General features: G+C 36.1%; 2 protein-coding genes and 1 long non-coding RNA gene across 7 annotated transcripts in view; 1 reads left to right on the top strand and 2 right to left on the bottom strand.

Moving 5' to 3' along the window:
- Positions 1-11081, bottom strand: part of TCAIM (T cell activation inhibitor, mitochondrial) — a 53754-nt gene extending 42673 nt beyond the window's left edge. Inside the window, exon 1 of one of the 4 annotated variants that reach the window (XM_077866004.1) lies at positions 10897-11081. Coding sequence is in view for 3 of the 4 variants with exons in the window: in XM_077866002.1 (XP_077722128.1) it covers position 10959 (1 nt within the window). In the remaining variant the exon portion in view is untranslated. The remainder of the gene's footprint in view (positions 1-10896) is intronic. The other 3 variants (XM_077866002.1, XM_077866003.1, XM_077866001.1) reach the window with 3 other exon arrangements.
- Positions 1-27319, top strand: part of LOC144294209 (uncharacterized) — a 54992-nt gene that overhangs the window by 21497 nt on the left and 6176 nt on the right. The window lies entirely within an intron of this gene.
- Positions 12773-27319, bottom strand: part of TOPAZ1 (testis and ovary specific TOPAZ 1) — a 77891-nt gene continuing 63344 nt past the window's right edge. For both annotated transcript variants that reach the window (XM_077865999.1, XM_077866000.1), the window contains 4 exons: positions 22965-23129; positions 21491-21694; positions 16073-16256; positions 12773-13075 (listed from right to left, as the gene is read on the bottom strand). In XM_077865999.1, coding sequence (XP_077722125.1) covers positions 12856-13075; positions 16073-16256; positions 21491-21694; positions 22965-23129 — 773 coding nt within the window. In that variant the 3' untranslated portion in view covers positions 12773-12855. The remainder of the gene's footprint in view (positions 13076-16072; positions 16257-21490; positions 21695-22964; positions 23130-27319) is intronic.

Genomic DNA, 27319 nt, shown 5'->3' with positions numbered 1-27319 from the left:
CTCAAATGAACTAAAAACTATGTTTACATAGAAACCTGCACACCAATGTTTATAGTAGCTTTATTCATAACTGCCAAAACTTGGGAGCAGTCAGGATTTTTTCAGTAGGTGAATGGATAAATAAACTGTAGTACATCCAGACAATGGAATATTATTTAGCACTAAAAAGAAAAGGTCATCAAGCCATGTCAGAAAAGATGTGGAAGAAGCTTCCAAAGTGATAGTAATTAGAACAGTATGATATTGACATAAAAACAGACATTTAGATTAACAGGACAGAATAGAGAGCCCCCAATAAATCTATGCATATATGGTTAATTTATGACAAAGGAGCCAAGAGTATACCATGGGGAAAAGATAGTCTCTTCAAGAAATGGTGTTGGGAAAACTGGACAGCCATATACAAAAGAATGAAACTGAACCTCATATACCACACACAAAAACTAATTCAAAATGGATTAAAGACTTGAACACAAGACCTAAAAGCATAAAACTCCTAGAAAAAGAAAAAGGTGGCCAGTTCTTTAACACAGGTCTTGGCAATGCTTTTTTGAATCAGAAACCAAAAGCAAAAGTAACTAAGCAAAAAGAAACAATTAGGACTACATCAAACTAAAAAGCTTTTGCACAGCAAAGGAAACCATCAACAAAATGAAAAAGCAACCTATTTATTGGGAGAAAATAACTGCAAAATCCAATAAGGGGCCAATATCCAAAATACATAAAGAACTCAACTCAATAGCAAACAATCTGATTAAAAAATAGGCAGAAGGCTATTGGCTCAGAGGTTTAGCGCAGCCTTCAGCCCAGGGTCTGATCCTGGAGACCTGGAATTGAGTCCCATGGCAGGCTCCCTGCCTGGAGCCTGCTTCTGCCTCTGCCTGTGTCTCTGCCTCTCTCTCACTCTCTCTGTGTCTCTCATGAATAAATAAATAAAATCTTAAAAAAAATAGAAGATTTGAATGGACATTTTCCTAAAGAAGACATACAGAATGGCCAACAGACATATGAAAAGATGCTCAACCTCATTATCAGGGAAATGCAAATGAAAACTACAATAAGATAATACTTCATATCTGTTAGAATGGTTACTACCAAAAAGACAAAAGAAATAACAAGGGTTGGTGAGGATGTGGAGAAAAGGAAACCCTTGTACACTGTTGGTGGGAATGTAAATTGGTGCAGCCACTATGGAAAACAGTATGGAGGTTCCTCAAAAAATTAAAGATTGAACCATATGATCCAACAATTCCTTCTGGGTTATTTATCCAAAGAAAACAAAACCACTAATTCAAAAAGATGTATGCATCCTCATGTTCTTGCAGCATTATTCACAATAGCCAAGATATGGACACAACCAAAGTATCCATTGATGAATGAATACAGAAAATGTGATACACACACACAATCAAATATTTTTCAGCCATAAAAAAGAATGAAATCTTCCATTTGCAACAATATAGATGGATCTCAGGGACAGTATGCTAAGTGAAATAAGTCAGACAAAGAAAGACAAATACTGCACAATCTCTCTTAAATGTGGGATCTAAAAACAAAACAAAACAAAAAACAAAAACAGAATGAAAAAACCCACCAAACTTATAAATATAGAGAACAGATTGGTGGCTGCTAAAGGAGGGGTGTGAGTAGAGAAGAAATGGGTGAACTGTCTTTTTTTAGTTTAAATAAACTCAATATAGATTTTTTAAAAGTTTAAAAAAGATAAAGAAATTAGTCATCAAGCCACAAAAAGACATAGAGGAAACTTAAATGCAAATTACTAAGTGACAGGGTCACCTGGGTGGCTCAGTGGTTGAGCATCTGCCAGGGCATGATCCCGGGGTCCTGGGATTGAGTCCCATATCAGGCTCCCTGCAGGGAACCTGCTTCTCCCTCTACCTGTGTCTCTGCCTCTCTCTCTCGGTGTCTCTCATGAATAAATGAATAAAATCTTTAAAAAAAATTACTAAGTGACAGAAGCCAATTTGCAAAGATTATATAATATATGATTCCAACTATATAATATTCTGGAAAAGGCAAAGCTATGGAAACAGTAAAAAGTTCAGTAGTTGCCAGGGGTTGGGGGAGAGAGGGATGAATAGGTGGAGCAGAGGATTTTTAGGGCAGTGAAACTATTCTCTATACTACCACGGTGGATACATAAAATACTTTTATCAAAACCCTAATAGAGGGATATACAACATCAAGAGTGAACCCTAATATAAGCTGTGGACTTTGGGTGATAATGATGTGTCAGTTAGGTTCATGAATTCTAACAAATGTAGCATGCAGGTATGGAAGACTGTGTGTATCAGGAACAAGGAGTATATTGGGAACTCTATATTTTGCTGTGAACCTAAAAGTGTTCTAAAAAGTTTATTTTTTAAAAAAATTCAAGCTTACAAAAATTAAAAAAAGAAGTCAAGCAGATAAAAGGGGGAAGAAAATTTTAATTACATGATCTTTTCCAATAATTTAGATTTTAGGAAAATCTTCAACTACAGTATGGTATCCATGTCAACTGACATAATGATTTAAAGAATCCTATGAGAAAAAAATCCTATAAGTAGTTCCTAAATAAGCCTTGAAATGCCACATTATTCACACAATAATCACCTGGTAAAAAACTCTTTCCCTCTATTATCAAGCTGTTAGCTTTCTCACTCTCCATTATTCCATTCTTCCAGAGATCTACTGAGCAACAGTCTCTTAAACCACTAGTTTCTAAAATCATATTCTGTCAAATCTTGAGCATTAAGTATGCTTAAAAAAATCTTCACATGAGGGGTGCCTGGGTGGCTTAGTTGGTTAAGGGTCCAACTCTTGATTTCAGCTCAGGTCATGATCCCAGGATCATGAGATCGAGCCCCATGTCAGGCTCTGTGCTGGGTGTGGAGACTGCTTAAGAGTCTCTCTCTCTCTCCCTTTCCCCATACCCCAATTCCTCCACAAAAAATATTTTTATGATGTATTAATATACCTGAACCAAGATAATGTAATGAAGCATAACTGCCATTAATAGAATGATAGAATTATGTTTTTTAAGGCCAATCAAAAATAGCCTTTAAAAATGTACATATTCAAACAACAATGGATACTTTATTTTCTGGTTGACTGATGTGGCAAGAGTCTCTGGGATGCAGAACGTGTTTAGAGGTATCTATTTAAATGTTTAAAAAGGTGATTTTAGGGACGCCTGAGTGGCTCAGTGGTTGAGCACCTGCCTTCGCCTCAGGACATGATCCCGGGGTCCTGGGATCGAGTCCCACATTGGGCTTCTTGTGTGGAGCCTGCTTCTCCCTCTGCCTGTGTCTCTGCCTCTCTCTCTCTGTCATGAATAAATAAAATCTTAAAAAAAAAAAAAAAGGTGATTTTATTTAACCATTCATCTTTAATTTTGTTTGAGACAAATACACAGATACAAGAAATACTCCTACCATTCTGAAGATTTCTGAGACCAAATGGAGATGCAATGAGGAAAAAGAACCATTTAGACTATCTAAAGATTCAATGCAATCTGTGATGGACTAAATTCTCACCAAATTATTTCTCAAGAAATAACCAAATAATCTAATCTTAGTTAAGACAGCACAGATACAAGGCTCAAAGCTTGCAAAAAAAAAAAAAAAAAAAAAAAACCTAGAGGGATATACATATGCGATCTGTAACTGGCTATTTCCAGGTAATAGGATATTAAGTGCTTTCATTTTTTTTAATTTCCTAGTTTATTTACAATGAACATGTGACATCTGTTCTTAAAATTCTTTTTTAATTCAATGCTTTTAGCATTCAAATTAAATGAAGAACCTGAATATAACATGAAAGGGTGTGGTTCACTTGGTATTTAAAATAAGACCCTGGGATCCCTGGGTGGCTCGGCAGTTTAGCCCAGAGCACGATCCTGGGGTCCCAGGATCAAGTCCCACGTCCAGCTCCCAGCATGGAGCCTGCTTCTCCCTCTGTTTGTGTCTCTGCCTCTCTCTCTCTCTCTCTCACTCTATGTCTATCATGAATAAATAAATAAATAAATCTAAAAATAAATAAATAAGACCCTAACCCTGGAGCATCTGTCCAAAGACAGTCCTAGGCTGTAGTCCCAATTTAGCTCAAGAAGATATAGCTCAACACATAATGAAATTTCATTTTTTATATTAAAGTTTACTTATTTATTTTTTTAGGAATCTCTGTATCCAACGTGGGGCTCAAATTCATAACCCCGAGATCAAGAGTCACTCGCTCTTCTGGCTGAGCCAGCCAGGCACCCCTTATTTTTCATATTATTTAGAAAATGTATGCCATTTAATGGCAAAGATACTAATAAATGAGCTAAAACTGCATAAAAAATGAGAAATACTTGAGAGGTATATGACCGTCCAAAAATATGGGTGGGAAACATGAAATACACAGCCATGTTCTACCCAACATCCATTATTCAGCATAAAGTGATCCTAAAAGCACCCTTGAAAGCCAGAATTACCGAACAATGCAAAACACCTTGGCCTACAATACCACAATGCAACCTGTTTTGTCTTTTGCAGCAGTATCTTAGAAAGACATAAAATCAAAATGTCTCCATCTGATGAATAAGGTAGGTGATCCAAACAACATGCTCTACTATACACTGTCAAAAGCAAGACATCAAAACAAATACAACGCTGAAAAGAAACTGTTATAACTGATTTGAAAAATATGTTTTGAAGTTTGAAAATTAAGGTACACTATAAAGACAATCAAAAAATTTGAAAAGAATTTAGGAAAGACTGTTTCAAATTTGATTCATAAAGAGTTTTACAGGCAGAGAGCCAAATTACACTAAACTTATATATCTAAACATTTATGAATAAGAATTGCTAGGAAAAGAAGCTCGTTTATCATAAAAAGCAGCTTTGTAACTTCAGAGTTAGCTCAGAATTAGTCTCCAAAGAATCACCAAGAGCAAAATTGCAAAAATTATAGAGAATGCATCCTTAATGATTTTCAAACATGGAGCACAAAGTATGTTGTGCAGAGAATTGTGTGTGCGTGTGCAGAGAACTTATGCAGCTTGTTTCAGAACCATTTCTGTAAAAAATAATCAAAGCAAAAAAAAGTTTCTGTACTAACTTGAATTTAAATAAATAAACAAGTTTCTGTACTTAAAGTACTGGTTTTCAGCTGTACAGAAAAATTATATATTCACTGTCCACTTTTTTTTTAAAGATTTATTTATTCATTTATTTATGATAGAGAGAGAGAGAGGCAGAGACACAGGAGGAGGGAGAAGCAAGCTCCATGCCGGAAGCCCGATGTGGGACTCCAGGATCGTGCCCTGGCCAAAGGCAGGCGCTAAACCGCTGAGCCACCCAGGGATCCCCCGCTGTCCACTTTGTAATCATAAGGTAAAATTACTATTGTGCAGTGATTGACTAATAAAGGACATTAATACTCAGAAATGTGACAGTGGATTCTCCCAATGAAAATGAAATATTTTTAAATACAAGTCTGAACAGTAAACCATGTTTTCTAGATTTAGAGAGAACTTAAAATTGAAAAAGGCTATTACAAGTTAAGAGTTAGGTGTTTTTCTGCTTGCTTTTCTGGTGAGTAGGTGATTTCCTAAAAAGATTCCCATGGGGGACACCTCAGTGGCTCAGTTCCTTAAGTGTCTGACTCTTGATTTAGGCTCAGGTCATGATCTTGGGGTCCTGGGATCCAGCCCTACATCAGTCTCTGTGTGCAGCGCTAAGTCTGCTTGTCCCCCTTTCTGCTTCTCCCCTAACTCCCTCTCTCTCTAATAAATAAGTAAAATCCTTTAAAAAAAAAAAAAAGGGAAAAAAAAGAGTTCACATGGCAGTAGAATAAAAAGAATTAGCACGTAGGCCCATGATAGCTACCTGATGAGGCAGCCACTAGCCACATGTGACTACTCCAAATTGAGACCTGTTTTAAGTGTAAAGTATGCTTTGCATTTTAAAGATTTAGTACAGAGAATGCAAAGTATCTCTCATTAATACTTTTTTATATTGATTAAATGTTGATTCAATGTATTAAAATTAATCTTAGTTTCTTTTTGCTTTTTTTTTTTAAAGACTTTATTCATGAGAGACAGAGGGAGAGGAGAAAAAGAGAGAGAGAGAGAGAGAGAGAGAGGCAGAGACACAGGTAGAGGGAGAAGCAGGCTCCATGCAGGAGCCTGACGTGGGACTTGATCCCGGGTCTCCAGGATCACACCCAGGGCCGAAGGCGGCGCTAAACCTCTGAGCCACCCAGGCTGCCCATCTTTTTCCTTTTTTAAAAGTAAAACACAATCTGATTTTAATTGTCTTCTGCTGTTTACTACTACAAAATGTAAAATTACATCTGTGGTTCATATTATATTCCTACTGGACTGTGCTGTTCTAAGCCAGTTCAAGGCAAAAATATTTTAAGTTAACATGACACTGCCAGAGACGGCAGTCTGTGGAAAGCAAGGTTGCCCTGAGATCTGTATTCAAATCTTGATTCTGGCACTTACCTGTGTGAACAGTGGGGCAAGTTATTTCACCTTCCTGAGTGGGATTATTATTACTATTATTCAGTAAAGTTATTTTACCTTTCCTCATCTAGTAAATAATACAGATAGTTCAAAAGCTGTCTGTTCTGCTATAAAATAAGTTTCTTTAATGTGTATTAGCATATGTGCAATTGGTGAATAGGGAAAAGATGCTATATCCTATGCAGTTTATCCCAACACGTTAAAGGTTTGGAGTGATCAGAGGTGGTCTTTCTACAATTACAAAGGCCTCAGTAATATGCAAAAGTTCCTTCTTTTGGCTTACAAACTGATGGCCAGTAGCTTCAAGTATCCCTTGCATTTTTCACAACATCAAGCACTATGAAAAGCTGTTAGTGCAGATGAAAAAGCTGGAGACTTCCACATGTCTTGTTTTAAGTAGTGTGGATTTTTTCTTCATGAACCCTGTTATTTTAGTGTCCTGTCCTATAAGATATCAGGATTTCCAGGAATGTGTGTGTGATTACAGTAGAAACACCTATATAATATGTACTGTCACCCCAATTGCCCTTTAATTCAAGATTTAAAAATGTTCATTAGCTGAGAGCATACTTGCAACTAATACTGTGGTATGGTCTGCTAGAGATAGAAGTAGTTTAGTCAGAAACTTTATTGTAGAAAATGCCAGTTTATTGACTTTTGTTTTTATCAAAAGGGAAGAATTGCAATTCTAATACTAGCAGTAAAGACTAACAAATTTAATACAAATGAAACAATAATAAATACAGATATCATTGTTTGTCCTTGATCTGGTGCTCACTGGACTAGACAGGAAGTTATATGCACTGTGTGTTTAAGAAAAAAATCTTGAAAGATGCATATAAAATCCTGGAAATATCCATTACAGACTATTTCTAAAAGTTAAAATGTACTCTAGAATATTGTAATTATTTTTTAGCTCTCTGGATATGGAATACCACATTAGACTTTTGTACATGTTTTAAGGAGTATATGATGTGTAAATGTAGGGGCTACCTGCCTCAGGATTTTTGTGAAACTTAGATATAATAATGCACATAAGGGATTCAGCAACATCTGGCAAATAGAAAGTTCATGTAAGTGGCAACTATTATCATTATATTATTCAGGGTATACAAACTTGTGCAGAATTCCTTTTCCCCCTCCTAATAAGGCCTTACATATAGGTAGAACAGGTATTTAGACATCTAAAAACAAATTTCATAATTTGAAAACTCAGAATTATCATAAGAGTGTGTGAAAGTCTTAAAAAAAATACAGTGCAAGGCTACAACAAGTCAAAAATTACAAATGAATGATTTAATTTAATAAACTTTAGGGAAAAAATCTATCAGAACAAATAAATACGGCTGTTTATTCTTATTATTCAAAGACAAATTAGCACTTGCTAAGTAATAAAAACGTTTTCATGGTGGTATTTCTCTTCAAACAAAAAAACTTAAGTGAGTATAATAAAATTATATTGTGCTGTGGGAACTGCATTTTTATTTTTTGGAACTGCACTTTTAAAGAATTAATAAAGCGGTTTTCTCAACTGAGAGGTGGATAACATGAGAGGAAAGAGAGCTTCTTTGCCTTTTGCGAACAATCTCTCCTTCCTGCCAATGGTGGCCAACTCATATCTCTACAGGAAAATGCCTGTATATATAAAAGATATTCATTTAATTCTGATATACAGTCAATGAAATTATTATTCTAAGATGATTGTAAAAAAAAAAAAAATAAGATGATTGTTTCCTATTTAAAATCATTGGAAAAAATTAAAAGTATTTTTTTCTGGTTCTGCTGAAGAACCAGACAGGAAATGTGTGGTTTCCCTCTGGAGTCCGATGAGTTTTTAAAGTATTTCCAGTATGATCTCCTTGAAGAGTGGGCTGTGACCACTAGTGACAGGGAAAGCATGATGAGATCAGGATCCAGTTTTGGAAAGGTGGGGAGAAGAAACAAAAGAAGAAACAGGAAATAACCTTTAGGGCATTAGTTGTCAAAGATGGAACATCATATCTGGGAACTTGTTAGAAATGCAAATTATCAGGCCTTGCCCCAGTCCTGCAGAATCAGAAACTGGGTGCAGTCCAGCAATCTGTTTTAACATGATTTTGGGATTCTGATGCACACTTAAGTTTTTACAGGATTAAAAATACTTCTTTAACAAACTTAGGAAATCTCTCTAGATACTCGATTGTACGTGGAAAAATCAAATAATTTTTAAGTTTTCCTTTAATAGTTCCTTCTTTTCTGTATGGTTTATCTACTTCTGAGCTTAAAAAAAAATTATAAGTGGAAACAAAGTTACACTTCAGCCCACAGGCAGGCATGGCTGCTTGCCTCTTCATGTGGTACAGTTTTTGGGTCAGTCCTTATCTCTCTGCGAGACCAAGAATCCAATTTCATCATTCTAGCCAGAAATAAACAGGCCCCAGGGAAAGGAAAATAAAATCATAACTGATTTTGACTGATAACTACAATGTCAACTTTTTAATTTACTATGAGAAATGTGATTGCTAACAAGAAGATTTAGATCTATGATTCTTTCCCTAATAGGACTGAACTACCCATGAAAGTCAAATGAGTTTTAGTAGATAGAAAATCTGCTTCAGAGTACAGTTGGGTGCTCTCATTTGCTAGTGAGAAATAGCCTGAAAGCCTGGGGCACCAGGTCAAATTGCAGGGTTCTTGTCTCTAAATTTTTCCACAGGTGGTTTTTGCACATATTCCATGTAGCCTACTATTCTTCCATTTGGAAAAGGCTTGGCTTGGGCATGCTGTAAAATATCTAACTCTTCAAACTTGTGAGGCACTCTGGATCCTTAATATACTTAATTTATTAACAGGCATTTACCAAGTTCTTATGTACCAGGCTCTATGCAAAGTATTGGGAATAAAAAAAAAACCATTAAGACTAGGAAAAATAACCAAAGAAAGATAATTATAAAACATAGTAAATGAAATAATACAGCCATGCACTGTGTATTATGGGGAAATTCTCTGGTACTCCTAGACTGAAGGGCGGGTAGTTTGGAAGGTCTTCCAAGGAGATGGAGAACACTCCGGATGAAGGGGTTAGATATGGAAAGTCACAATTCATTTGCAAACCATTGCAAATGGCCACTGTCATCTATTAATTTTTTAAAAAAAGATTTTATTTATTTGTGAGAGAGAGAGAGAGAGAGAGATGGACAGAGGAAGAAGCTGGCTCCATGCAGGGAGCCGGACGTGGGACTCCAGGATGCGGCCCTGGGCTGAAGGCGGCGCTAAACCGCTGAGCTACCCGGGCTGCCCACTGTCATCCATTTAATAGTGATGTTAGCTTTTATTTTGTTAAAATGAAAAATTCTGCTTTTAGCCTAAACTCCGTACTGAGGTATTAAATCTATGCAGTTTGAGGTCAAATCTAGTAGAAAGAGATATCTAATTTGGTGGAAAAGCCAAACTATGGGTTGGTTTATTTATTTTTTTTAAAGTTTTGTTTACTCTGATACAGAAGCAGTAAGTGTATGTTAAATAAAGGTCCTAGGATTGGTCTTTGGCCATTTGGCACAATTTTTACTTGAAAGTAACTGAACAAAGTTTAATATTCTCAGGTTACTCTCATTTAAACTGTGACTTATCTTAGTAACTATATTGCGGTTTTTAAGAGCAGTTTGCTCAAGGAGAAATAAAAGCAGACTATTTTTCATTGCTTTTGACTACTTCTCAGGGAAGCGAAAAAGGCAAAGCATGAAGTCCTACAAATAAATCAACAAATTATAGCAAGAGCAAAGTCCCTAGTTCATTAGATTCCTTCCTAAATCTTTTGCTATGAGGTTTGAATCACAGCGATACGGTAAGGGCTTCGGGGAAACAGCACAGTCGGCAACACCCGTAAGTCGTCTCCCGGTTTCTCGTTTCAACACCAGGGGCAGCAGAAGCGGCGCGGCCGCCCCCACGCCCGCCCCCACGCCCGCCCGCCGTCCCAGGCGGATCCGCCCGGCGCATCGGCCGAGGCCCTACGTCACCGCCGGCCCGGGACCCGACGCAGGACCCGCCCCGGCCCGGGGAAAGGGCGCCGCCGGCCGGGCCTTGCGGACGCGCATGCGCAGCGCGGTCCCCGCCGCCCCACCTCCCCCGCAGGGCCCGGCGCTCCCACCCGCCCTCGTCCCGCTCCACGGGCTCCCAGCGTCCTACGGGGAGTGGTCGCCGGGCCCCCGCCCCCGAGGCCCCCCCCGGTCGCGCGCCGGCCGCGGCGGCTACAGAACTTGCGCCCTCATTGGCCGACGCGGGCCCGGCCCTGCTCCCCGCGCGCCTGCGCGCAGCCGGACGTGGGGGAAGCCCCCGGCGGCCCCGGGCCCGCGCCCACAGCTGGGGCCAGGTGGCCGGGCTGCCGTCCTCGGTCGCCCGCTTACCGCCCGGCCGGGAGGGGGCTCCGGGCGTTCCGCGGAAAGCTTCGGGAGATACGGACACGCACTCCGAGACGGGGCGGGCTAGGCCGGCGGGCGTCGGCAATGACCAGGCGGCAGGTGGCGCGGCCTGCCCGGAACCGAGTGGACAGGCCGGGGAGGAGGGCGGCCGAACGCGCGCTGGCGCGGGAGCTGGGGCGGGGGGTGGGGGGAGCGCGCATGCGCCGGGCGCCCGGGGAGGGGGCGAGCGGGCCCGAGAGCTTTCAGTGGAGAGCGCCGGATACCACAGGGCCTCAGGGCATTCCTTACAGAGCTGTAGCTAATTCTTAGACATTTTCGCCAGTTTACTTTTTGACTTTGGTCCCTTCAGTATCTGGCTATCATCAAACGAGCATTGCCCCCACCCCTTTTAAAACAACGATTCATCTCGGGTTTTGGCTTTATTTTTGCTTTTGTAGCTTTAAGCCTAGGAACAGCCACAAATGAAATGAGGCAAATGCAACAACCGCTCTTTTCCCTACCTTTTGGTACTGCTGACAGAGAAAAACAAAAACAAAACAAAACAAAAAAACAAAAAACCTCTTCTATTTGCTCCATCCCTAAGGACTCTTACTCTTGACTTAAAACAACTTGGTCACTTGTAATCCATTCCATTCGATCCCATTTTTTTACTAAAAGCTTAACTTACCATCTTTAGCATTTTAATCTTTTTTCTTTTTCCATTTTAATCTTTTCAAATGCATCCTGGCCACCAGCACTAAACAGTCTCATCTTTTTCGAATTCCTTTCTTTGGTTTTCAAATTTCCATCTTTAGGAAGGACTAACTTATAAGTGTCCACTTACATTTTTCACTTGTCCTCAAAGGCCCTCAAACTGATGGTAGTAATCTCCAAACTTAATTTATTTTCTAGGTGCTACTTAAGTTATGGCAGTTAAGAGTTACCCGGTTTTTCATACTAGAGAATTGAGCATGTTTAAGTCGTTGCCTTACTTCCCATATCCCATTCCCAATAGTGTTCGTTTCACGTCTCATCATATGGTAATTGGCATTTTGCTACGTGCTAGGAATTAACTTTTTTTAGTCTTGAGAGTGTATGGACTTAATCCAGTGATGCTATTATCCTGTTTTGAGAACTTTAAGAAATACTTTAGTTCTCCTAGTCATGACTTATTCTTTTATTACTCACCTTATTCAGGGTTTTTCTCTAAATGATTTAAGATTATGGTTTAAAATATCAAATCAAGGATTGAGAATGATCACCTTGGAAAATGACTGTGCTAAAGATCTGGAGGAAGACTTCAGAAAAGGAGTTTTAACTTTCTAAAGGTAGTTAGGAACAGTCCTTGTTAGAGTATTTAGGTTGTGGTGTATGTTTAAAATACTGTTTTCTTTAGTCATACTTAATGTAACAAACTACAAATTTTCAAAATACGTACATTCTAAGATACAGTTATTCAGAGAGTAATTTAAAATTTTTTGGTATAACTCAGGTTGCTCTCAAATCTTGGTGTTTGAATCATTTTTGAATAGTATTTACTATTCTAGATTACATATGCAGAATAGGATTTAGCCTCTGTACTGTGTATACACTAAACTTATTTCATACCCCTAAAGGTTTATCTAAAAACTCCAGTTACTTTCCCTTTTATGTCTCCCTCTTATTAAATGCTGCAAAACATTGTGATTTTCCACTGTTTGGATTTCAGAATAAATAGGGGTTTACCATACTTAGGTTTATGTAAGTTAAAGAGAAGTCAAAAAGTAATTTGTATTCAATTTGAATGGTTATCCAGTATGGATAACCATCTGCATCCTTTAACCCCAATTTTTAGTTTGGAAACTATTAACTTAGTATAAAACAATAAAGGGCGAAAGGTGAATATAGTGAAAACTGTCTTTATTGCCTTTTATTTTCAACAATGATTACTTGAACTTAAAAAAAGAAAAAAAAAGCCTTTATTAACTAATGGTTACTGAAAAGCCAAACCTTTCCAGCCCACTTCATATTCTCCTTCAACCATTTCAGGGCAGAACAATGTTCCAAACTATAAACCTGTTCCTTATTAACATTGACAGTCATATGCTTAATGAAGAGCTTTGGATCCGATATTCGAGCAGCCATAATTAACCTTTCCACTGCAGCATGATAATCATCCTTGCTCCAAGATTTGTTTTCTTCACATCTACAAAGTGAACACCTTACAAAGTCAGAAACTATAGTTTCTTCAAAAGACAGTCATTTACATTTACTGGTACTAAGATTTGAGTTTTTTTTTTACTGTATTCTAATAGTGGCTTTCAAATTTTTTTGAACATGACACACAGTTTATACTGTGACCCAGTATATACCCTCATACATAGATGGAAAAGTTTCAGAAAACACTTACCCATATGACAATGTACTCTATTTTCTACTCTCTTTTATTTACTTATTTTAATAATATGGTTGCAGAGGTGCCTCCATGGCACAGTTGGTTAAGGTTCCAACTCTTAGTTTCTGTTTCAGGCCCTGATCTCAGGGTCATGAGATTGAGGCAAGGAGTCTACTTAAAACTTTCAGCAATGAGTCTACTTAAAACTTTCTCTCCCTCTCCCTTTGCCCTTCCCCCATGCATGCTTTTTTCCTCTCTTTAAAATAAATACATACGTCTTAAAAAAAAATAATGTGGTTGTTAATACCCTAAACTGATTTCACCACACAAATGCACTACAACCCATAGTTTGAAAAACACTGATCTAGAACACGGCTAATAGCCTCTCTCTGTATCTTGAAAGTTGATAATTGCATAACTCTTCATTGTAATGTACACCAAGAATACAAAATTTAATTTGGAGTTACTAACGGTCATATGTTTTACCTTGATATTTGCTATTTTTAATTATAAGCATATACTTAACAGCTAACATTTGGTAACAGAATTGTAGTTATATATCTTTACCAAATTTCCAGTTATTTTCTTTAGTCTTGATTTAAGATTCTTCACTAAGTGCTAGAATTTACTTTTCTAATAACTCTTCTACCAGTCTCCAAATTTCATAAAATTCATAAAATTCTTATGACTGTTTATCCTAAGGGATAGGGAGTGAGAAGTATTTAAGATAGAGATGTCGCTGTTATATTAGGCATCAGTTGTTTTGTATTCACTGCATCCTGCTCTTGGCACCTGTAGGGCCCAAGAGCAAGGCGCAAGAATGAGCCTACTTGCATTAATACCTTAGTGTGGTACATGGAGTGGTGGCAGTGAGGACTTCCAACTTGGTCACACCAAGTTGAACAAATGGTTACAGAGAAGAAGGATTGGTCAGGTGCCTTCTACTACATTCTGGCTTAAGAGAGTAGTGCCTAGAAGCTAGTAGATTGGGCTTATGCCAACTAGGTGCAGGTTTTTCAGTATAAAGAGGAATAAAATTCTGAGAGAGGTGAGCGTAACAAGGCAGGTCTCAGTATGATGATAATAATAGAGAAAATCATATTGTTTGTGACAAAGTTAAAGATTTAGGCATTTCACTAGTTATGCACTGAAGTCACAAACACCCACCAAATTCAAAATGAATAAAAAGGTTGATATATGGGGTAATGGGAAGCTAAAAGAAAACCAAACCCTTCTTGGGTTGGGGAGCCCAAATGCCTCATGCCACTTATAGTGTACAGTAGTAAACATGGAAGCCCTCAGCAAAGAATAGAGCTATAACAAAAAAGCTCATTTTAGTCAGTTTAAAAAATTGTGGACCTAAAATACATTATATCCTGAGGTGCCTGGGGTGGCCCAGTCGATTAAGTGTCCAACTCTTGATCTCAGCTCAGGTCTTGATCTCAGGTCTTGATCTCAGGTTTGTTGAGTTCAAGCCCAGTGTGGTATCTACTTAAAAATTATTTTCTAATTTTCCTCCCCTTAAGTATGGGCTAGATACAAATGACTTGTTATCACATATGGAATTAAGCAGAAATGACAATGTATAAGCTTAGACTAGGTTATTAGATGATAATTCTTCCTGGGTCTCTGCATTTCTAGAAGTTTTGAGAGCAGAGACACAATCTCTTATTCTGCATTTCAAAGATGTTTAGATAGTGAACCACCTTGAAAGACAAAGATAGGTTCTCTTGGAGCAAAGGGCAGGTTTGCTTATAGCCTTATAAGATGGAGATGGTGTTTCCCTGCAGAGCAACAGGGCAGGCAAGCTTATCATTCATCATAATAGATTTAGGTCCCCTAAAGTTCAAGATTACTCTTCTATAACAGAACCCAGTGCATGTGCAGGTATCCAACTGGGCCCATCTGGGACTTGGGAGCAAAACAAGAGATACAAATATGCAGATAATCATGCTGCTTGCTGTACCATAATTGATAACATCTTCTGTTTCTAATGCAAGAGTCTTGCATCTTATGCTGGGATCCAGGTAACTATGTCAGACACCAGTAAACTGAAGCAAAATTCTTGTTAAGAAACTCTAAAACAGGAGACCCATGAGATCTGTATTAGTTTCCTGGATAGGATGATAAGAAATTGGAGTAGTATCAACCTAAATTCTGGGACTTTGAACAAAATTATTTGAAGAGATACCAGTCTGGTCCAACAGCTCCATTATAGTATTATGCATTTGTAACATTTTAAAATGTTAAAATGTTAAATGTTAAATTTAAAATGTTAAAATCTCATTTAAACTGTTATGTAAAACATACAAATGTTAGAAACTCAGCTGATGGCTTTATTTTTCAACAAAATACTTTATGGAACCAAATAAACTATCACATGTTTCCCTTTCAGACCTGATTCTTAGATCTTTTGTGTTGATCAAAAAGATACATAACTTTTAGATAACTATCTAAAAACTATCTGTACACATGAAAAGACTGATACTTAAAGAGGATCCATCTCTTTGAACATCTGACAGCATCTTTGAGGTTGTAAACAAACGTGTTTTTATTAAATGCTATGAGCTTGTCTGGTTTTAAGTCTCAAGTCAAATCCTTTCTCAATTTAAATGTTACCAAAGTTTGTAAATACATATATACACAAGTACACACACACACACACACATAAATGTTTGTATATATATAATATGCATAAAATATATACAACATATATTATAAAATATATATAAACATTTACATTCTAGGGCCGGTGTAGGGAACCATGATCTGCTTTTAGTATGCGCTTAGAAGTTATGATCAACCAACCTTTTCAAAACTATCTGCAGTATCTGTGTAGAAGTTCCAGGACTCTGAATACTACTAGCATTAGATACCAGGAAGATTTCAATAGCTAAAAGCATTTCAATCTCAGATAAATAAGAAGGAATCAGCAGAATTTTTCTATATAAATTTCCCTCCAACGGTGGGTAGCAACCCAATGAAAGAGCACCTGGAAATCAAATAATAGATCAAACTTTACTAAAACCTCAACAGGTAAAAAGCTAGACTTCCAAAATAGTCACACATGATAATTACTTACATTACAGAATGATTCTTCACATCAGCACGTTTATTATATAAATTATATGGTGGTGAGCTTATCCAAGTATATTTGATATTATTCTTTGTGAAATACTTGTCAATTAAATATGAAGAAATACATTTTTAAAACTCTCCTAAAAATGACTTTTAAGCCTCATTGTAATAACTGCCCATTTATTTCAAGCCACAGTCAACACAACATAATTTCAGAATAACTAAAAAACCAGAATAGCAACTTGGATTTTGTTTTAATGGGATCTGGTCTAAAAGCAACTACATAGATTTGTAATTATTGCCTATCCTGAATTATGAATCCAAAATGTAGGAAAAAATAGAAATTATAATTTGCAGACTTTTCTGTCACACAGATATTTTACTATTTTTGAGCACTTATTTATAGTCCTGTTACAGTTTGTGTAATAAACATTTACTGTTCCTACTCTGTCCGGCATTGAGCTAAGCAATATTTAAATATAAAAATAAATAAAATACATATCTTTCTTATAGGTGCTCACTATTGTAGGTGCTTACTGTTGTAGGTGCTTACCAAATCATGTTCTAAAAATTTTACTTTCAAGGAAAGAGATATAATTTTTCAACTGTTTAGATGATTACAAATGATTTATAGGGAAATCCCCTTAAGTCCTAAGACCTCCAAGCTGTATATAGACAATATTATACTGTCATGTTTTACTGAAACCAATTAAAATCTGTATGTAAACTTTGTTTAAAAAGTTTTTAGTTTCTTTAAGAATTAATCTAATGTGGATGTTGATGGTTAATCTCTGAGGACCTATTCAGTGCCAGGAACCTGTGTTAAACATAAACACATAGGTTTTACCTAATTTTAACTGACAGCTTACTACTACCTCTGAAATAAGGTACAGTGACTCCCATATTATAGGTGACGGGGCTTCGGGGATTACCCCAGCCTTGTGACTCCAGATTTTGGATTCCTAAATACTAGGTAGTCAGCCCCACCTCCCTAGGTCACTTCCAAGGACTAACACACCTATCGACTCATTAACTTTCCTACTAGCTATTGATAGATAGAATTTACATACACTCTTCTTTTAATTGCTGATCAGAAGAGGAAAACAAAAAATAAGAAACTGAATAGAAATTTAGCAACATTACTTTTTTCCCCTAAAAGCAAATATGAAAAGAAAAATATTCCCGTTTGGTTTTAGGGGAAAAAACATTAACAGAAAGACACACTAATATCTCCCTTCCTCACTTTTCAGCTCTGAGAGAATTTTTAGGTCTAGGGAAAACAAATCAGGAGCATCAGGAAGGGAACTTTACTGTCTGTGGACAGTTTCCTTCTGATTAGTTTGAAAACAAAAAGCAAAGCAAAGCCATAAAGAAAGTGAAAGACAGTTCACAGAATGGAAAACCACCCCTGAAATTCATGTATGTGACATGAGACTTGCAAGGAGAGTATATATGTATCTATATGTGTATTATGTGTATATGTATATATATGTGTAATCTTACAGCTCAAAGAAACCCAATTAAAAAATGTACAAAGAAAAAAAATGGGTAAAGATTTAACAGGCATTTCTCCACAGAAGATACACAAACGGCCAATAAGCACATGAAAAGGTGTTCAACATCATTAGTCATTAGAATCATGCAAAATCAAAACCACAATGATTCACTGTATATCTACCAAGAAAGCTAAAATAAAAAACATAGTGTAGTAAGTGTTGGTGAGGATGTGAAGAAACTGAAAATCTCAAATTTGGGAGGTGGGTATATAAATATAAAATGATGTAGCTTCTTTGAGAAAACAAATTGGCAGTTTCTCAAAATGCTAAAAACAGAGTTATCATATGAGCCAATAATTCTGCTCCCAAAAGAAATAAAAATAGATGTCCACACAAAAACTTATATGTGAATGTTTGCAGCAGTGTTACTCATAATAACCAAAAAGTGGAAACAACTCAAATGTCCATCAAAGAATGGATGGATACATAAATTCTATACAATGGAGTATTACTCCTCAATAAAAAGGAATGAAGTATTTTTTTTAAATTTTTTATTTATTTATGATAGTCACAGAGAGAGAGAGAGAGAGAGAGAGAGGGGCAGAGACATAGGCAGAGGGAGAAGCAGGCTCCATGCACCGGGAGCCCGATGTGGGATTCGATCTCAGGTCTCCAGGATCGCGCCCTGGGCCAAAGGCAGGCGCCAAACCGCTGCGCCACCCAGGGATCCCGGAATGAAGTATTGATACATGTTACAACATATTATGCTAAGAACCTAGTCATAAAAAACTACATACTGAATTATTTCGTTTACATGAAATGCTCAGAATATGCAAATCCACACAAATAAAGTAGATTAATTGTTGCCTTGGGCTGGGTCAGTAAGAGGCATCTGGGGAATGCTAATATGTTTAGGATTTCTTCTGGAGGTGCTGAAGATGTTCTAAAATTAGATTGTGGGGGAGGGGCAAGATGGCAGAAGAGTACAGGTCCTCAACTCACCTGGTCCCTAAAATTAGATTGTGGTGATGGCTGCACAATTCTGTGAATATAATAAAAACTAATACACTAATCTACTTTAAATGGGTGAATTTTATGGCATGTGAAGTTATTTCAATAAAGCTACATAAAATATATTTAAAAAAAAACCAAAACAAAGGCATTGGCACCACAGTCTTAACAGTGCCTTCATGAAAAAGCCATATCCCCAGAATCAGGTACTACTAGGGTGATTATAAGGCACTCAAAGGCTTTCCTAGAGTGTTAACTATGTGTGTAGATAAATCTAAAGAGATACCAATGATATTTTAAATGTCAACATCATCAGGAAATAAGATGTTCTAAAGACTGATCAGTGATTGTAAATTATTCATTTCATTCTATAACTCAGGTAGATTAAAAAAAATGAAAATACTGTCCTATATTTCACCTGCATAACTCTCAGAAGTTCACTGCATATGAAACTAGGCACAGATGAGTTTAGATAAAAGAAAAAGTGCTAGTAAAAAAGGTACTGAATTGTACCTTGGCATGAATTGTTTTAACACTACTGAAAAAGAAAAACTCTCAAAATAAATTATGATTAGGGCTGGAAGAATTTGGTGGAAGAACAGGGAATGACTACTAATTTATATGAGGTTTCTTTTTGGCATGAAAATGTTCTAACTATGAATATCTTACCACCACTGTAAATGGGTGAACTATCATGGTTTTTAGTTATATCTCAAAAAAAGCTGTTAATAAAAAATTTTACGGGGATGCCTGGGTGGCTCAGAGGTTAAACGTCTGCCTTTGGCCCAGGGTGTGATCCTGGAGTCCTGGGATTGAGTCCCACATCGGGCTCGCTGCATGGAGCCTACTTTCTCTCTCTCCTTATGTCTCTCTCTGTGTGTCTCTCATGAATAAATAAGTAAAATCTTCAAAAAAATTTTTACAAATGATTAAGCTTAGCTGCTTTAATATAGAATCTTATTTTCAACTAACAAATCGAGATTCATAGAAATCTCATTTAAATGTTTCCAAGTTTAGGTTTTGTTCCTGTGGCATATAAAAACACCTTCTAATGGCATGTTCCCCAAACTGCACAATTATTTGGAAAATAAAGAATCCCATTAACATGGATTCTAAAAAGTAAAATTAAGAAGTAATATCAAACAGTACATATATACTTTGCGCGTAATTTCTAGTAATTTGCAGGGAAATAATATAAGGGTTGAAACATAACCACAAAATTGAAGTGAGGTGTTTATGAAAAAACAATTCTACCTTTCCTCTAAATTTGATCATCCTTTAAAAGGATCCTTTAAGTTGTTTTTTTAAACAACTATGCTTTCAAAACTTCTTTTGATAGACCCAGTATATAATATGTATATATGTAACTAAAATGAAAATTTTACCAAATAATACTTAACCTTACTACCTGTAATGTAGGCTAATATTTTCTTTATTTCATTGGGAAAAAAAGTTACTACCTGCTAAACTAATCACAGCTGGTAGTGTGAAAAACACTTCCAGGTTCAGAAAGGTTTTTGTGCTGGTAGGGATGGCTAGGATATTTGGCAAATCTGGCACGGTACTAACACATAGTAGGCACTCAAATGTTTGTCATACACATGGCAGTTGAAATGGGCACCTGGGTGGTTCAGGTCATGATCTCAGGGTTATGAGATGGAGCTCCGAGTTGGGCTCTGTGCTGGGCTCCATGTCCAGAGCAAGGAGGATTCTTTCTCTCTCTTCATCTGCCCCTCCCCCTACTCTCTCTCTCTCAAAAAAAAATAAAAAAAATAAAAAAAATAAAAAAAATAAAAAGAATTGGAAATTTAAGACAAATTACTATAGTAAGGTAGAAAGGATTTTTTTTCTGGATCTAGATTCTACACAAAATTATTTTCCAATTCAAATACCTACAAGGTGGCTGGGACTAGAGAAAGCATTAGTTTTCTAGGCTTACTGATTAGAGAGAAACAACTGTAAATAGATTAACAAAATTCTATTACTAGGAACCATGCAAAAAACTTGTGTATCATGTTCAGGAATGGCAGCCTCTGTACTTCCCATGTGGCCTGCTACATAAATATTCTAACTTACAAAGATCAGGCATATAGCAGGGATGAATAAAATATCTAAATATTCCTTAAACTTCATTCTACCCAATTTTACTCCTATATATTTCTAAGCTATGCCAAACTGGTTCAAATGCTATCATTTATTTCTTTTGTGCACCTTCCAGTGGGCATACTAATGTGCAAAGAAATGAAGATACAGTAATTAGAAACAAGAGAAAGGACAGGTTTCTTTTAAATATTTTTTTTTTAAGATTTTTTAATCTATTTATTCATGAGAGACACACACAGAGAGAGAAGCAGAGACACAGGCAGAGGAAGAAGCAGGCTCCATGCAGGGAGCTGATGCGGGACTTTATCCCGGGTCTCCAGGATTACGCCCCAGGCCGAAGGCAGGCGCTAAACTGCCAAGTCACCCAGGCATCCCCAGGTTTCAAGAGAGCACAAATCTGCGTAGACCACTATATTTGAATGTGTATCAACTTTTGAAACATATTTAAATGCCTAGTCATAAAATTATAAGGCTTCAGGGTTAGAAAATCAAAGTCAAAACTAAAATATCAAATATGTATTTTTAAAATATAACTTACTTTTGTAGTGGGCTCTAGCTTTGAGCCATAAACAACTCCTTCCCAAAGAAGTAATTAATCTTCTGAGAAAGGAGAAATCAATAGGTATGTTCTGTGAAATCATGAATTCTGCTACAGAAGATGACATACCAAGACTGTTGCTTTCTATACAGGCGTCTAGAAGTTTATTAAAAAGAAGGCTATATTGTGAGACCTCCACAGTTTCTGGAAAAAAAACAGATATAATGAAATCGATCGATTTTAGATTCTCCATCTTTTCTCTCTCACTACTTTTCCCTCTGCTCCCCTTGGCACTTTGCTACCTACTATGGGAGTCACAGTCACTAAAATGCATTCATCTTACATATTCTCTAAGAAACAAGTAAGCATTCAACAAAAACAAACTCATTCATTTACTTGTTAACAAAATATAAGAAGCCTGACCAAATATTCCAGAAGCTGCATTAACACCCATTTGTAATCCCACCTGTGTCTGCATCTGCAGGATTTCAAAATGGATGACTTGCATAGTTCTACTTGTGTTGTCCACAGTTCAGGCCTCAGATTTAATTTTCCATGACTAAAAATGAATCATCCCTTCATAATATTCTCTTTCAAATTAAAAACAAATCTTTTATTGGGTATTTCTAGTTCTCTCAATTCCTCATTTAGAAGTCACTTTGGAGACTGCCAAATCTTTTATTCCCTATATTCAATCAATTCAATCTATGACCTACACTTTGGTCTTTATCACCTTATCTGTTAGCATCCTTTAGTGATCCAGACTTTAGTAGGAAATTAATCTCCTTACCTTTTAGTCTCTTCCTAAAAGTCTCCACCAATGGAATTTTTCCTAGAACACTGACTGATAAAACATTCTGATAAAGTGGTAACCTGCCACTCTGAACCCATTACTCAGCTCATTTTGATCCAAGCGCTATTGCTCACATTTCCCCTAACATGGATTCTCTTCCTGCTCATACAAGACCGCAGCATAAGGATTGAAGAGCACTACCTACTACTTTCCACATTAACATTCCCTTTTCTTGAACTTCTCATTTGCTAATTCTTCCATTTATTTCATGTTTCCCTAGTTCCAGGGTAATGGAAACTAAGCTCTATATTTGTATATATATTAAATAATAAAAGAAAAAAGTTTTTTGCATTATTCTAAAGCATGAATTCTTTTACCACATGAAGCTTGCTGGGGGCATTACTGTTTGCTGCTGACCTGACTGATAGGGAAAGGGGACTGATGAAAGCACTGGGGAACTGCTGACAACCCAAAATTAAGCACCTCTGCTTTAAACAAAACAAAATAAAGCAAAACAAAACAAAACAAAACAAAAACCAGAAAAGCATATTCAATTTACAGAGAACACATTTTGCGGAACACAATTTCATTAAAAAATATATGCTCAACCAAAATACGTGCAGAATTGTTTCTTATTTAAACACCGGGTGGACAAGAAATTGAGATCTTTAAAAAACATACCTTGAGAATTTTGAAAACCTGGTAGATTTTGCAAAACTTCAAATGTCTGTCTGTAAAGGCTCTTGGCTAAGATTTCATGTGCAATTGTACAGAGCAGATTATGTCGATTGAGTACATCCAGTCTATCACAAGGCCACAGTGGTGTACTGATGATCCATTCAGACTCTTCCAAAAAGAATAAAGTACTAATACTTTACCTATGTAAATTACACTTAAAAATATAATCACACTTGTTTTCAAATATGTTAAGTATCAAGACTTGAGTATGTGTTCAGAAAAGCTAACAATGACTCAAATTTATTAGAAACAGCTTATATAATGATGATCACCATCCTAAGGAGACGCAAACCAATGAGCACTCATTTTTAAATTAATTCATTTTTCTAAGTATACTAATTAGTTATTGATTAAGTTAATGTTTATTTTTGCATGAAAACAATGTTCTCATATTATTTGTTATAATGTAAAATATTTTTTGTGTGGACAAGTTCAACATTTTACAAAACAAATAATACATAATTTAGGGTGTCTGGGTGGCTCAGTAAGTTAAGCATCTAACTCTTCATTTCAGCTCACATTATGATATCAGGGTCCTGGGATGGAGACCTGCATTGGGCTCTGTGCCCAGTACAGAGTCAGCTTCAGAGTCTTTCCTCCTCTATCTGCTGCTCCCCCTGCTTGTACTCTCTCTCTCTCTCTCAAATAAATAAAGGGGTGCTTGGGTGATGCAGTTGGTTAATCATCCAAATTCTGGTTTTGGCTCAGGTTGTGATATCAGGATCATGAGACTGAGCTTGGTATTGGGCTCCATGCTTGGCGTGGAGTCTGCTAAAGTTTCTTTCTCCCTCTGCCCCTTCCCACACTCATATTCTTTCTCTCTCCCTCTAAAATAGATAATCTCTAAAAAATAAAATAATAAATAAAATCTTAAAAAATACACAATTCAATTAGGTTTGGTATTTTGGGGAACAGCTTTCCTCCCAATTTCTTAAACAATTTTTATTATGAAATATTTGATATGTACAGAATACCTAATGTACATAAGTTATAAAAACATAATAATGAACTTCTATGTACCCTTCACTCAACTTAAAAAAAAGAATATTCCCTATAATGTTGAAGTTCCTTAATTTCTGCCCTGATTTTCACATTGAGAAAAGCAATAAGAGACTATAATACAGAACACTGAGGTGCTAAAATATTAGAGATGTTAATATTTTATCATTTACTTAATTCCCTCAATCATCATACATAAGGCACATAAATGAAACGTTGCTATATGACACTTAAATTATATTCCTTTTTAAGTGGGCTAAGTGAAGGAGTCACGTATTCTTTTTATTTTGTGGCCTTCCCAGCACAGTGAACATAATAAGTATTAAGGAAAGATTTGGTAATTCACATATATAATGCCAAAATAAAGCCTTAACTATCCCATATAACTTTAAAACAGGAGCTTGCTTTTAAATTACTAGAGTCCACTTGATTGACTGACTGACTTGCCTTAGAGTATGTGCTATGCAATGTTTTACAAATATTAGTGCTTTATGATTATTAGCTCATTTAAACAGATACTCTAATTTACTCCCAAATTTGCTTAAATTTTACTATACAGAGGAATTTAAATGAACTTGCTATCCTCTGAAAGGCTATATAAATCATCTGTTAAACATAATTCCATTTGCCCCCATAATTCCCAAAAGTAAAATCACTATTCCTTATAAACGGAATTTTATTTTTATCAAGTAAGTTCAATTATTTTTGGTTAAACATCTATCTGGTAAATATGTCATATATATAAAAAGTAGACTATGTGGCCTTTTTTAATAACAATTGCATTATTCTTCTTTATTTAGTACTCATTTTTTAAATTATTAAGGTGGGAATAATGGTAATATTTTTTGAAAGATGGTATTTCAGGAGATTCATTTTGAAATCTTACCAAATTGTGTGGCTATTTTTACAAAACCTGAGTACGTTGGCCATTTTATGAACCAAAGTTTGACTGAAACTGGTCATTGGGAAGTCATTTGGAATTAATAGCTTTTAACTCATCCACCCCATTCACAATTCCATCACTTTCATGAAAATTTAGTAAGAATTCTTATGAGAATTAAACTTTCAAAAGCAAAAACCAGTTTATACATGTACTTGATACCTAGTTTTACTGTTATATAAAAGTTCTCATCCCCATTAATTCTCATGTTTTTCTCTGTTCCAAGGTTGGGAGTATTTTCCATTTGTCTAAAAAAAATCTCCAAGTACAAGCAAATTTTCTGTAATATCAATTCTTTACTTACCTCCCACATATGCTTATTCAGTCTTTACTGATGCAAGATTTTGAATATAGGGCACTAAGAATATAAAGACTATTAAGATGGCCTGCAGTGAATGAACTTCCAGGCTAGTGAGACTATTAAATAATTATCCTTTACCATAGTGAGTACTGCATATATCATAAGGAAAATCTAAAGGATACCTTTCTCCCTTTAATATATATTTAATATAATCCCATCAATTTCCTATAGCACTCTATGAAAAACTGACTCAATAACTCTGAAATTAATCCAAAAGAATAACCACTTGAAAATGTAAATAACAGTTTTGGAAGAGGAGTGAAGGTGGTCTTGCCTAAATAGGTATTATCACATATTCTAAAGCTATAATACCTTAAAAGAGTTTGGCATTACACAGAAACAGAGATCCCTGGGAGAGGAGGCAAGTACAGAAACAGACCTAAGCAGATACAAGATTCTAACCTATAATAAAAGTGTTATTTCAAATAAGTGAGTGAAGGGTGAGTTGGGACATTTTGGGGAAATAAATAAAATTACATTCCCACATCATATCAAAATTTAAAGCTGGTAATTAACCAAAATTTTTGAAAAACATATGGATAAATATATAATTCTGAGATCACTAAAGACTGCCCAAAGCCCCAAAGCATGATACAAAACAAAAATTAACAATAATTTAAAAAGCAGAAACAGACCCATAAATACTGAAAATAAACTGTTTATGGGGAGAAGATAGACAAAACAGTGAAGGAGAGGGGGAGATACAGTCTTCTCAAGATGGAATGAATAAGTCGTGGGAATAAAAGGTAAAGCACTGGGAATATAGTCAATAAGTATTTTAATACGTTGTATGGTGACAGATGGTAGCTATGCTTGTAGTGAACATAAGCATAAAGTACAGAAATGTTGAGTCACTATGTTGTACACTTGAAACTAATGTAATATAGGGTGTCAGCATTACAAAAAAAAAGAATATTAAATCAATAAAAAGTTATACAAAAAAGAATACTTAAACAAAAAGTAGTTCACGTTTAAGTAGAAAAAAATGTCAGGCAGGCAAAAGAAAAACGAAAATGCAAAAATATCAAAGTTAATGGAAAATGAAAGCTAAGAAGAATATTTGCAAATATCCAGCGGATCAAGGACTACTATCTTTAATATGTAGAACTATCATAATATTAAAGGGCATAATTTATAGTATGATATTTCCTAAGTGTGATATATATATATAACATATATACACATCATATATATATATATATATATACACACACACATTATTGATGGTAAGTACCTGCACTGATTTTTAGGTTACATTATAATTTTAATGATTATTTGTGTATTATAAAAATAGAAGAGCTCATTAAGCATAAAAACCACATTAAACTGGTGACTTCATAGATATTATTGTTCAGGATAAGGCCAAATTGGTTGATTACTTTTAAAGTAATGTTTATATTTTGGGGCACCTGGGTAGCTCAGTTGGTTGAGCAATCTGACTCTTGATTTTGGCTTGATTGTGATCTCAGGGTCCTGGGATCAAGCCCCACATTGGGCTCTATGCTCAGCAGGGAGTCTTCTTGAGATTTCTCTCTTCTTCTCCCTCTGCCCCTTCCCCTGGTCATGTGCACTGTCTCTCTAAAATAAATCTTTAAAAAAATATTTAAACAATATAAACGATCACTATAAAAAACTAAAGCAAAACAGAAATGTACAAAGATGAAATTAACAAAAATCTAACATTCCATCACTGAAAATGCACAGTGCTCACATTTGATGAAAATTATTTGGGAAAGAGGTGGTAATGACCTATAATATTGTCTATGCCTACATAGGTAGGTATAAGTGAAACAGTTATATGAAAACAGACTGAAGATGATGGCCTGGTCTATCACAACACGGTGCTGAACAGAGCCATCTACTGGTTGCAAATGAAGATAATACAGTTTTTCTTAAATATTAACATTGTTTATATACTTATATTAGTACTGCAGTGACAGTCAGTCACTGGTCTAGGTTATCAGGCTAACCTTTATACTAAATTTCCTATTATAAAAA

This window comes from Canis aureus, chromosome 22 (genome assembly GCF_053574225.1).
Source record: "Canis aureus isolate CA01 chromosome 22, VMU_Caureus_v.1.0, whole genome shotgun sequence".
Lineage (NCBI taxonomy): Eukaryota > Metazoa > Chordata > Mammalia > Carnivora > Canidae > Canis > Canis aureus.
The sequence above is the reverse complement of the archived record's forward strand: the minus strand, read 5'-3'. Positions and strand labels throughout refer to the sequence as shown.